The sequence below is a fragment of the Haliotis rufescens genome, unplaced genomic scaffold (assembly GCF_023055435.1).
Source record: "Haliotis rufescens isolate VD_foot unplaced genomic scaffold, xgHalRufe1.0.p SCAF_29, whole genome shotgun sequence".
NCBI lineage: Eukaryota > Metazoa > Mollusca > Gastropoda > Lepetellida > Haliotidae > Haliotis > Haliotis rufescens.
The window spans coordinates 6,217,051-6,231,231 of NW_025963990.1; the positions used below are offsets into that span (position 1 = coordinate 6,217,051).

General features: G+C 38.8%; 1 protein-coding gene across 6 annotated transcripts in view; it reads right to left on the bottom strand.

The window, feature by feature from the left end:
- Positions 1–3,587: 3,587 nt before the first annotated feature.
- The window catches only part of LOC124118018 (E3 ubiquitin-protein ligase Midline-1-like), a 48,176-nt gene continuing 37,582 nt past the window's right edge, over positions 3,588–14,181 (bottom strand). For all 6 annotated transcript variants that reach the window (XM_046480055.2, XM_046480052.2, XM_046480049.2 and 3 more), the window contains 5 exons: positions 13,245–13,267; positions 11,468–11,595; positions 10,252–10,403; positions 7,487–7,697; positions 3,588–6,731 (listed from right to left, as the gene is read on the bottom strand). In XM_046480055.2, coding sequence (XP_046336011.1) covers positions 6,433–6,731; positions 7,487–7,697; positions 10,252–10,403; positions 11,468–11,595; positions 13,245–13,267 — 813 coding nt within the window. In that variant the 3' untranslated portion in view covers positions 3,588–6,432. The remainder of the gene's footprint in view (positions 6,732–7,486; positions 7,698–10,251; positions 10,404–11,467; positions 11,596–13,244; positions 13,268–14,181) is intronic.

Here is a 14,181-nt window from a genome sequence, read left to right on the forward strand (position 1 = left end):
TGTTGTTGCATTTGAGCAAGTCTATACAAAATATTATGTCAAATGTATTATAGAAAGTCACGTGTTTTATCTGTTTGTTTGTTATTTAACACCGCACTCAGCAATATTCCAGCTATATGACAGCGTCTGTAAATATCGAGTCTGGACCACACAATCCAGTGATTGACATCATGAACATCGATTCACACAATTGAGATATGATGACATGTAGCAACCATGTCAGCGAGCCTGACCACCAGATCCCGCCAGTCGCCTCTTACGACAAGCAAAGTGTTTTGCATACACACATCTGTTATCGGATTCTGTATGTACATGACAGAGGAAATACTTAAATTGGGCATCTTGTATTAAAAATTTGCTGTTTAGCTACGACTTTGGGCATGTTTGGATATCCAGGGAGTATCCATTCATCTCTGTCCTGAAAAAACCCCAACATATTCTTGATTGTGCTAAACAATGTCAGGATTTCAACAAAGGGTGCATGTTAATTAATTTCTTCAGCCTAAACAATCAGACAAAAAGAACGGCAGAAGCTCATCGGATGTCGTTATATGGAAAAAAAACCCTGGTGGTTATAGTTTAATAATAAAAAAGTATCCATGCAGTGAAAGCATTTTCGGATTTCGGATTGCTTCAATAATACGATTGCTACACCCTTGTTGTGATCCATTTTTCTGGTATAACTCTACACTTGTGTATCTGCGTCATTCACTTGATGCTCAGTTAATGAATTTATTACAGGTATAATTAGTGGTAGCACCACTCAGATTACCTGATAAAGGTTCCTATTAGGCATTTCTTGTGGCTGGGGTAATTATTCAATCTAAATCCAGGTTTGAAGTGAGGTGAAATGTGTGTTATGTAATATGCAAGTGGCAGCCCAGCCACAGATGAATAATCAGTTGATTTACTTTTTTGTAAATCAACGGATCAGTCCTAGTCACCAAGGGATTAACAGAAATTACGTTGATTGTTCTATCACTGTCATCTTGCACAGGGGATATGTCAGGAGTAAGTGATTACATGTGAAGGTTGACTAAAGCAAATCGTAGCATGAAGTGCCGATGTAAAAACAACATACTTTGTTCAAAGGGTTAACCGATAATACGTTTATTGATTGCTCATTGTTATCTAACTCAATGGATTTCTTTTAAGAATCGTTGATATTATGAAAATAGTTGTCACCTGGGCTTTCTCAGCTGACCTTTGAGACTTGACTCCTGTGTGAAACAAACTAGGTGATCAGTTGAGAAACGTACACAGGTTATAATATTCCGAAACGATATATAATATATATATATAAAATATTTGATTGTTACAGAGACACGAGACATCGAATAAGTTTCTTTGTACAGCTGCAGACGTGTAGGGTATTGTTCCTTTATGTAGATATTCACGGATACATTCCTCGAGCAAGGAAGCTGTCCAAAATTATACATATTACTTTGGTAAGTTGTAATTATGATATCTGCATTTTGTTTTTCTTCATTATCATTCTTGTTCCTCTACGTCTTGGGAAGTTCTTCCATGCGCGATAGACGTCGTTTTCACAAGTATTTTCCTTTGTAGGCGTGTATATCTTACAGTCAATGTGTAAAATGTGATTCACTCAGGCAATTTATAAAACGTCTAAATATGTCATCCATTTTACAAATTGACTCACAGATCTGTCCATTTATTTAAAAGATTGACTAAAACTTTTTAAGACGGTCCAAACATCACAATAGATTAATTATGCAAGGAATAGAAGTCAAACAATATACAAATGTACTTCTAATTCTAATATTTTCAGTCACTTGGTCATGAAAAAAAATGTTTGGAATTCGTTATCATAATAATACAGATGAACATATTTTTTCAGTCACTTTGTTAAATAACTGAATCTTTTGGCGTTTAATAAATTTTCTAAGTGAAAATTTTGAACATTTTCACTGTAAAAAAATAAACACGATAAAATATGCAATGCTCAGGTGAAATATTTACTTTGTGTTACTCTGCTAAAATAGTGTAAAGGAAAATCGCACAATTACTAATGCTACCCACAAAGATACCTATTTTTCCTTATTATTTCCCAAACTGCGTGTTGCCCATTTTGTTGATCAATGTGACCATATGCCCTTATACTATCAATAAAAGAGTCAAATGCACTTTCGAATTGGGCATCACAGGTGGCGAACTGGTCTAGAATTCTGCTATATGATCCGGGTACTCACAGCGAAAAACAATAACAAAGGCAACAACTAGTCCCTTGGAATTGCTTTAGATCAGTGCCCCTTTAATGTCTTGGGAGTCTATCTATAAGGTGTAATGTCCCCTGAGCACTCAAGTTCAGACTTAATTAAAGCAACAACAAGGACGCCGGAATGAAATGAAATACTTTTATTCAAATATAACAACCAATGTGATATGCATGAAAAATACACCCATTTAACATAATTTTTCTGTTGCTCACAGTCTTTTCACATTCAGTGACATCAAAATAGGGTCAGTGTTTTACATTTGATGAAGATGTACCTCAAGAACAAAAGCGGGAACCAGGTATATATATCACAGAATAACAGTGAGCGAAGTGTGACCTTATACATCATTTAGGTCAAGAGACGGTTATTGAAACAAGCGTAAACATGATCTTGTTAGTCCAACTTGGAACAAGTGTAAAAGAATACATAAACATCATAAATAGCTGGACGGATAATTGTAAGATCAAATATTCCATAACAGAACAATATTTATTAATATATTAAGAATAATACTCTTTCCAATTTCTGTACTGACTAAATACAAGCATGTACGTTGTTAATGCTGAAGCAGCCTAAGGCGGCACTGTGGTTATCACATATGATGTATCACAGTAACAGACGAATGTTCTAATGACTAGAGCAAGGCATCACTAGCCCCTAGCAGACCAACCTCATGGGTGAGACTGTTTAAAAGGGAAGGTATCTATCCCTCAAAACAAACACAGCTCTAAAACAAGAGTCAACCGAAGATGACATATCCCCCCGACGCGGCATGTCGGTAAACTGTGTGTTCCTTCAAATGTATTTAGATTGGCAAGGAAATCTTTTTCCTTGATGCCAAAACCAGAAATATAATGAAGGTTATTACATATTGGTTCATGTAGCTCACTTTCTGATGATCTCAAATGTCAGGGGCTACAAATTAAAAAGATTAAAATCTATAAATAACAAACTGCACTACTAGTGAACATAGAAAGTTTGGTGAATCTCTGTCACATGGTTTAGAAGATATGCTCCAGACGAGGTCATTATCCTAAGTTCATCAATTTTCAATTAAAATGGAAAAAAGAAAAAAAAAGAAAAAATCTGTTAATAGCAAAGGCACCACACCATAACCTGCTTGATAGGTGTAAAAGCTTTTGAGAAGCTAAGTTGTATGATTCGGGAGATATGGTCCGGACAAGAGCACTACCCTCAAATTTCCTAAGTTCATCATATTTCCATGGAAACGACAAAAATAAAATTTTTTAAAACTCTCTAAATAGCAAAAGGCACTACTACTGAGCCTGATTGTTAAGTGTACCAAGTTTTGTGAAGCTAGGTTGTACGGTTTAGGAAATATGCTCCGGACAAACAATGATTACGGACGGACGGACATACTGATGGCTATATCCCCCCGTCATTATATGTCAGGGGGGGGGGGATAAAAATAACAATGTTCTACAAGATGGCATAAACCATCCACATAATTATGCAATAGGCTATACATAAGGAAAACAACATGAATTACCTTTGACTAAGAACCAATTAAACTGTAATCTGCATGGTTATTTTGAAGCATCTGCCTTCTGTTCTGTTGAAAAATAAATTCATCCTTAGTGAGTTATCTAACCAGCAACCTGAGAGAGATCACTTTGTCCACAAGTAAACTGGTTGGTCGCTTTCTAAAAACGTGAACTGACAAAAAGGGTTACACAACAGGGTTTTCTCTTCCCTGGACATAATACTGTGGCAGTGAGGATAACACGTTCATGTACAGCACCATTATTAAGTAGAACTAATTCCTCTTCCCATGTTTCTCCTGTTGTTAGTGTGAGTGTGTTGGGTTTAATGCTGGTTTTAACAGTATCCTAGTCATATCACAGTGTTCCTGTTGTGGTGGGGTATCCTAGTGGTTAACTAGCATTTGCTCGTCATGCTTAAGACCTAGGTTCGATTCTCAACATGAGTACATTGCGAGGAAGTCTCTTTCTGGTGTCCCCTGCCATGATATTCCTGGAATATTGCTAAAATCATAGTCACTCACTACTGTTCTTAGACACAGCATGTTTGTAATCTAGTTCTGCTCCAACAATGACCATCTAAGGCCCCTATGTAGTGTAGACCTTGGGGATTAACCATTTCACCTAGGCCTGGGTTATTAACTTAAATACATAAGCTGATCCAAGAAAAGCATGCTGCTTAACTTTTGGATGCAATAAATAATCTGCCAGACAAGTGGATACTTCTGCAATCTCATTAAAATCTGATCTAAGTTCATGCTGCCGCTAAAGAAAGATCTGAGGACATTCAATTACGGGTCACGTCAGAACGACCTTTCGCAAACTTTGACCGACCACTGAAATGACTAACAAGAAGTCGACATCAGCCAATTAGAAAGCAGCTTTTCTGAGCTTTACAGCACTGGATTCAACCTGGCGACTTTGAAAACTGAACAAACGAATATTCTGCAATGTCTAATATATGGTTCAGATTGTATGGCAGTGCAACCCACATACTGTGCAACGCCTCCTCTGTTCAAATGTTTATCCCACGGAAGCGAGAGTTCGACGATAATTTTGATGGAATCAGTTGTCAGGCAGTAACTGTCGTTCCGAATACCCCATGTTAACATTTTCAAGGTTCCATGATTAGAAAACACATTCTGCCTGTCACTTTTTTGATCTGGTAAGCGACGCTTTGATTGGTCGGATGAAAGGTCGTTCTAACGTGACCCGTAATGTGATGTCCTCAGATCTTTGTTTAGCGTCAACAAGAACTTAGATCTAATTTTAATGAGATTGATACTTCTGTCACTCATGAGGGTTATACAGTTTGGCTGGCATGAAGATGTAATGGCGAGTCTCTCATCTGGTGTATTCAATCTAGCAGTACAGTGCTGTCCTGGTCAGGATTCATCTACTTTCTCCATCAAACAAACTCATTCTTACAAGGTACTAAGGCTTAAAAAAAATAAAAGAATTTGTTCTCAGGCAATTGTTTTTGAAAATAAAGTGTGGGCAGGCGGTGTCTTTTTTCTCTCTTTTCCTCAAGCTAGTATGCAACCAAATAAACAGTTGTGTAACCAAATAAACAATTGTGTACAATCAACCTGGGAAAGGGCCTCCCAACAGAAATGTATTCCTTGATGAGTAAAATACTTGAGTACAGTATTTGACTACCATTGGACTTATAATATTTAAGGATTTTTTTGTTATTTTTAAAAAATGGAAATAAAAATGAAACGTGCGTCAAACTTTAGGTAATTCAGGCAGTGCGTGAGAACCAAGACTCTTATTTTTTTAGCCTAATATCTTACAAGTACTAATTCTAGATAATGGGCGATAATGTTGGGACATTAGATATAACATATCCACTCATAGGATGAACAGTGTTACTAGATATTTACACATATATGGCATCTGTGTAGTGAGCAGAACTGTTGATTGATGTGTGGATTGATTTGTGTCTTGAGCAGAAGAGTGTCCACACAAACATATCATACCCTTACAAATATTGAGTATTTGGCCCTTTTCTTCATAATGCAGATGAGGGCAGCTCTGTTGTCGCACCTTGTGAAGCTTTAATGACAGACAGTATCAAATGGCAGACAGCTGTCTGCAGCGGGACTGTTGTCACAACCTTCCCCACTAACACAACTTAATGTCAGACAGCTGTCTGTAGAAAGAATGTTGTCACAACCTTCTATACCATCAAATGGCAGACAGTTCTATCTGTAGAAAGACTACTGTCACAACCTTCTGTAGCATCAAATGGCAGACAGTTCTATCTGTAGAAAAACTGCTGTCACAACCTTCTGTAGCATCAAATGGCAGACAGTTCTATCTGTAGAAAGACTGCTGTCACAATCTTCTGTAGCATCAAATGGCAGACAGTTCTATCTGTAGTGAGACTGCTGTCACAACCTTCTGTAGCATCAAATGGCAGACAGTTCTATCTGTAGAAAGACTGTTCTCGCAACCTTCTCCAGCATCAAATGGCAGACAGCTCTGTCCGTATATGAATTGGGTCACAGCCTTCTCCAGTATCAAATAGCAGACAGCTCTGTCTGTAGATAAATTGGGTCACAGCTTTCTCCAGCATCAAATAGCAGACAGCTCTGTCTGTATATGATTTGCGTCACTGCCTTCTCCAGTATCAAATAGCAGACAGCTCTGTCTGTATATGAATCGGGTCACAGCCTTCTCCAGTATCAAATGGCAGACAGCTCTGTCTGCAGTGACACTCTGTTAGAAAGCTGACATTCCCCACGGGGATTACATGCCATGATCACAAAGTCATATTCTGTGTTTGGCTCCAAACCAAACACACGATGTTCCTGTCGACCGTATAAAGACACACTCTTCCAGAGACAGCGGTGACCTTGATCTGATGGTCGGTACAGCAGGAAGTGGGAGATCTTCTGCTCGATGGCAACATCAAGTGGGCTGGAGCTGCAGACCTGTATGGAGGACATGAAGCGGCGGCACAACGTCTCCAGGATCACCGGTACTGAAAAATACAACAACTTCAAATCACAAAGTGCAAACCGGTGGAAAGTACAACTGATCCAAGGAGTTTTGAAGAATGTTGAGCACCAGTTTTGAAATAATAAATAGCACAAAACAAAGACTTTCAAGTTGGTATTCTGACATATACTACAGTCTTTCCATTGGCAATTGTGACACTGGCACATACCTCGGACAAAACTCTGGCTCTAACTGAGCATGCAACACTGGCACATTTCCCCTCATTTCTGACACATTTTGCCCCACATAGAAGGTTGTGCTCATCATGTCCAGTAATTTTTTTATCACAAAATTCATACTTTCACGTTTGTTATTTCGTGTTTGTTAACCTCAAGCCTCATGATGTTGTTATTGCCTGTGCAAATCATATGAAGTAGAATTTTTTTCTGAAACTTGTGCCCAACAGTTGGTCATGTGGATTATATTCAAGTGTGCACTATACAAAATAGAATATGCCACACCATTCTCATTCTAACCAAAAGTGCACTCTTCCTCAACATACCTGGGACTACTCTCTCGCTCTGACTGAGGGTGCAACACTTGCACTCTTCCTCAACATACCTGGGACTACACTTTCGCTCTGACTGAGGGTGCAACACTTGCACTCTTCCTCAACATACCTGGGACTACTCTCTCGCTCTGACTGAGGGTGCAACACTTGCACTCTTCCTCAACATACCTGGGACTACACTTTCGCTCTGACTGAGGGTGCAACACTTGCACTCTTCCTCAACATACCTGGGACTACACTCTCGCTCTGACTGAGAGTGCGACACTGCACCACCTCGGAGTTGGCACTCTTCCCACCTGAGTTGACAGCGGCCAGACAGAAGTAGTAGGTGGTGGCCCGGTACAGATTTTCCAGCAGCAGGACCACACAGCTGCTGCTCTGGCTCAGACCCTTGATGATCTGCCGGTCGTCCGGGCAGCTCCGCACAGTCATTGTGTCCTGTAACATGGTAGGAGGTGTCTCACACAAGAACACAGACAACATTTAGGAGGGATTTCCAGTACGAGTAACAAAGTAACAGCTCTAATAATTCTAATTTGAAAGAATAGCATCACTATCCCATGTAAACTGTGACCAAATACAAAATAAACTTAAAAAAACCCATTCTTTTGTGTTGCCTAACATCTTGTTGTGTAATGTTTAAGCATATTTTTAACTGCTCTCAATCTCATTAAGATCAGATCTTAATTCTCGTTACCTCTAAACAAAGATCTGAGGACATACCATTAAGGGTCATGTCAGGATGACTTTACGTGAAATGAAATGACTAAAAAGAAGCTTACAAAAGCCAATAAGAAAGCAGCTTTCTTAAGTTTGACAGCACTAGTTCCAAAGGAACACACTTAAAAAATATGTTGACAAAGTTCTCGATTAAAAATCTGAAAACCAAACAAAAGTACATTCAGGAATGTCTAATGCATGGTCGAGATTGTATGGCAGTACTTCACACGGGTTATGCAATGTGTCTTTTGTTCAAATATTGACCCCGATGCAAGATTAGAAAACACATTTCAACTGTAACTTCCCTGATCCGGCGAGAAACACTCTGATTGGTCTGACATAACCCGTAATGGGAAGTCCTCACATGTATGTTCAGTTGTTTCAAGAACTATGATATGATTTTAAGTAGATTGAACTGTTGACCATTTCCAGTCTAGGTCAGGACACTCATGTGAACCTGAAACACTGTCTCTCTGTAACTAGAAAAGTGATACAGAACAGAAGCATCCCCCTCACAACCACATCCAGGAGGCCGAAGTAATTACTGCATACCAGCATTACCATTCCCTTTGGTTTGGGGAAATATGTTTATTATATACTTAAGTGTGAAAGACTGAGTTTTTTTAAGCTGAGAAAAGTTATATTTTCATTGCAGTGAACATAACACTTTGACAGAACTATAGTCTTACAAGAGTGACTTCCCCTCAAATTGTCTCCCTTTATCGTAAGTCTCTGGCCCGTACACAAACTGTTGACTTCCTTTTAACCTTAGTTCCACATTGACATGGCAAAATAATGACAGATGGTCATTTATGGAGTTAATATGGCTTCATGGCATTTGTTATTCTCTTGAAAATGTTCCGTTATAAACTGTAAATTTCTCATTTAACTCGTTGTTCGCAAAGCGCCATTTTTGTTACTTGACCAGCATGTATTCTTTGTTTCCAACAGCAGTCTCACAAAGTTTTCAAGAATATTTTTTGTTATTGTTGATTTTGCATATAATCATATTTTTTGTTACTTTTATTTATATTTTTTTATGATTTTTCCAAAACAAGACTACTTTTTTAGTCGCAATAATGCATAGGGTGGTGACCCGTCACTGTGTGTTAGGTAGGGAGAATTTACGTTTCAAGGTTTTACATTTGTAATGAAATAATTTAGTTTTCCGGTAAAGGACTACGTAAAAAGTATATAATAAATAGGATATTCCATATGTCTCGTGAATTATCATAATAATATCTCCTTTCACTCGGTGAGAGAAACATGATATGGATAATGTGTTGATCTATCTGAGGTACCTGTGAAGATCTGGGGTAGAATAGGTCTTCAGCAACCCATGCTTGCCATAAAAAAGCGAATATGCTTGTCATATAGCAGCGCTGAGTGCAGCGTTAAGCAACAAATAAACAAACAAACATATTCGCTCTTTATGCAAGGATGGGTTGCTGAAGACCTATTCTATCCCGGATCTTCACGTATACCTCAGATAGCTCAATACATTATCCATGCCTCTCTGTACTTAGAAATAACAACATTTATTTGTTAAAGCAAAAAGGGAAATGGGATATGATGCCACCAACATGATGTCTGTAAGTAGCTTGTACATGTACTTGCCCATCACACACATTTACATCTGAGTACTGCTAAAAACAACATAAATTCTGCTAAAAACAACATAAATTCTGCTAAAAACAACATCATTGAATGTGTTATATAAGATACCTACACCACAAATCGAAGAATGAATCGTGGTTTATTTCACAATAAAACATTGTTCTATTATGATGTCATTTCTGGAGATTCAAATATGTGCTCGCAACTTGATGGACAATGTCATTTTTGAGAGGTAAGTGTCTGAGTGATCGCATTAAAAAGTGGGCGAGATATGACAATTGGTATTTGGAGAAAAAGTACAGATAATGGACTTTTTTAATTTTCCGAAATCCATAAATACCAAATGTAACCCCCCTGTTTATAAAATGGACTTGTCCGACATGGCTGAGGTTGCATTGTATTCAGGGAGTCATCACTACTTAAATATGGGTAAATGTTTCTCAAGTGTTTACACCTTATTAACATCATTAAAAAGGCTGAGCCCCTCATGGTTTTTTGGTCAGTCAGCACAAATTTTGTGACCAAAAAACCCTGGTTTGCAGAAAAGACACAGTTGCCAATTGTGGCATTTAAGACCAAACTGCTGACAACCCAGTCCCCATGGGACATAGAGTTATGAATAAACAGCAGAAACTCCACACAGTGAACATCCTACCTCTATTCCTACACTCTTCTGTTCCTCAGAGCAGTAGCGGAGTTCATAGCTGTCTATCACCTCCTGGCTTGTCTTGGACGATGTCACCACCAGTGCTACTGCATCTTCACTGCGGGAACACTTAGTCACATCGATGATGGGCGTGCAGGGTGCTGCAGCAGCAAGGAGATAAGAATACTGGTAATGAATCACACTCAATACATCAATACTCAAAAATACCAATTATTATTAATAAAACTCAATACTTCAATACTCAAAAATACCAATTATTATAAACAAAACTCAACACTTCAATACTCAAGAATACAGATTATTATGAATAAAACTCAATAGATCAATACTCAAAATTACTGATTATTATCAATAAAATGCAATACCTCAAAACTCAAAAATACCATTTATTATAAATAAAACTCAATACAACAATACTAAAAAATATGAATTATTAATAAACTCAATACTTCAATACTTAAAAATACTGAATATTATTAATAAAACTCAATAGATCAGTACTAAAAAATACTGATTATTATGAATACAACTTTGGTAATACCATCTGCTACATATCACTGTCTACACTACTCATCAAAGTAGCAAATCATTTCTCAGGCATTCAGTTAGGCAGATCTTAACAATCTACAGTAAATCATTTCTCAGGCATCTTGTAAGGCAGATTTCACCCTTCTGGAAAATCATTTCTCAACTGTCTGATAAACCAGATTTCACCTAAGTAAGTCATGTCTCACTGATCTAGTAACGTGATCTCACCTGTCTGGTAAGTCATGTCTCACTGATCTAGTAATGTGATCTCACCTGTCTGGTAAGTCATGTCTCACTGATCTAGTAATGTGATCTCACCTGTCTGGTAAGTCATGTCTCACTGATCTAGTAATGTGATCTCACCTGTCTGGTAAATCATGTCTCACTGATCTAGTAATGCGATCTCACCTGTCTGGTAAGTCATGTCTCACTGATCTAGTAATGCGATCTCACCTGTCTGTAAGTCATGTCTCAGTGATCTAGTAATGCGATCTCACCTGTCTGGTAAGTCATGTCTCAGTGATCTAGTAATGCGATCTCACCTGTCTGGTAAGTCATGTCTCACTGATCTAGTAATGTGATCTCACCTGTCTGGTAAGTCATGTCTCAGTGATCAAGTAATGTGATCTCACCTGTCTGTAAGTCATGTCTCACTGATCTAGTAATGTGATCTCACCTGTGAGGTAGTGGAGATCTCTCAATGCTGCCTTCTCCCTCTTGAAATCTACAATCTTGGCTTTGAGGCTACCAAGGTCACATGGCTGGTACTGGCAACTCTCACAGTCCCTCTCAGCCTTGGATATCCTGGAGGGAAACAACACAGTAAGTCAGAGAAACACCACTATGCCAGGGGAACACACACCACCCTATGCCAGGGGATCACACACCACCCTATGCCAGGGGAACACACACCACCCTATGCCAGGGGAACACACACCACCCTATGCCAGGGGAATATCACCCCACCCTATTCCAGGGGAACACACACCACCCTATGCCAGGGGATCACACACCACCCTATGCCAGGGGAACACACACCACCCTATGCCAGGTGAACACACACCACTATGCCAGGGGAATATCACCCCATTATCTCAGGGACACCTCAATAGATGCCTTTTATTACTTGCCCGTGAAGAGATCACCCGTTTAATAAACATACAGCTGTATTACACATTGTGTAATACCAAAACGCGTGCTTATGTACTCTCGGAACACGTTTGACGAACAAATATTGAAAGCTCTGAACATCCCTTGGCTTATTCAATGACATTGCATGTGGAGTTGATAGATCACTGAGAGGAGCTTATGCACACTGGATCACTTGTTGCTAGGCTGACGTCACATGGCATTGTTTCGCTGATGGATTTTGCAACAAAATTCCACAAATTACGTCATCGGGTATTGTGACGTTCTTGTAAACTTTGAGGTGCAAGACCCGTTCCACAAGACGATCATATTGTAGCGCAACGACAGTCGTTAGTCTAAGTTAAAGTATGTGAGTTGCAATAGTCTTAGCCCTACGATAAATTTGTGAATTCTAAAGGTGGACCGTTGTATGGTATTAAATTCATACGTTTCAACATTTGACGTGTTTAAAGTATTATTCTGTTAAACTCAATTGGACTATGCCATGGATCGCGTAGGTGTCAGCCTATTCATACTCAACAGTATAATTCTAAAAACGTTATGAATGGCAAGTAATAAATAAAATACTAAACTTGCTCCCATGTAAAACCAATTTTATGAAACTCGTGAATAGTGGTAGTAACCACAACTATTCACTCGTCACTTGTTTAGTATTCTATATATCCTGGCCATGACGGAGCACAGAGTACACACAATTAATGGATAACAACTTCTGTAATTAATGCAAAGGCGAGGTTTCAGTATAGATCCTTATACCGTTGTCAAGCAAGGCTGGAGACGTGACACTCAACACCATCCAGATTGGCTTGACAATGGTGTAAGGAACTATACCGAAACGTTGCCTTTACAGTATTAAAGAAGTTGTTATCCATAAGTTGTGTCTACTTTGTCATCCGTCAACTTCTAAGTAATGCCTATCAAACAATTTACGATGGAGTGTACCACAACGAAATAAGACTGGTACTACATATCCCTCAGGTGAGAGTGTCTGGGTGTCGACCCGTAAGCCACAGTTGCACATGCCTCCCTCATACTACAGACACTTGACTACATATAGTCCTTGTAATCATGATATCGGTCTTTACAGAAAAGGAGTGAGTGAGTGAGTGAGTATGGTTTTACGCTGCTTTTAGCAATATTCCAGCAATATCAGGGCAGGGGACACCAGAAATGGGCTTCACACATTGTACCTATGTTGGGAATCGAACCCAGGTCTTCGGCGTGATGAGCGAACGCTTTAACCACTAGGCTACCCCACCGCCCCTTAGAGAATAGGAAGTTTAAACAGCTAACAGTTATCATACCTTTCATTCAGCGCTGAAGCAACCTGAAAAATAGTCAATAGAAATTTAGGACATTTATGTATGTGAAAAAGGAGTAGTGTCAGAGATGATCAGCTCACAGTGGAATTAGTTCCATCCATAACAAATATTGCCAACATAAATGCATCATGGAAATATCTTCCAAGTAAAAAATGTTGCAGGCGAACAATTCTCCTTGAGAAAATTAGCACTAAGGAACAAGTTCACTTCAGGAACAGATACTCTTTGACACACTCAATCACATGCTAACACATCCAGGGAGATAACTCTTCATACCTATCTCACCCAGCAATGGTACTATGAATAAAATCCCTTATATGTACATGATGCTACTTAATAATACATTTAATCAGCTGCAAGCTGATTTCTTATAAACGACAAAACTTTTATTTGAAGGTAATAGTTTAAAACTTTGCAAATTCAGAAAATTATTATTCAAATGTCAACTTGGGAAATATCAATATTTGCCCTTTGAATCAATAGAATCCATTCAGTAAGAAGGAATCAATGCAGTCTCTTCACTAGTTGTTTGCATTGAGCAGTGTGGATGTAAACTATTGTCACGAATGGGTTCGTTCATCATACCTGGGTATCATCGTTTGTACCATGTGTGCACCTTTCTTAATATCTGACCACTTTCCTGGTGTAGTTGATAGAGGTATGCAGTGACGGAAGATCAGTGGTTCCATCCCCTCACCACTTAATACCAAAAGGTGTTTGTTGTTACCCTGTCTGACACTTGGCAGTAAGGGGTAAAAACAAGGCAGTCGACTTGGAGTCAGCATACTGCGGATGAGTTGAGTATTCATGTTGAACTGTGGCATGGTATCTCGGTGGACTAGTGTAAGAGTAAATATTATCCAACCCTATTTTTAATTCCGGGGATGAAATTCTTTAGTGTCAAGATGATTCTCCCTAG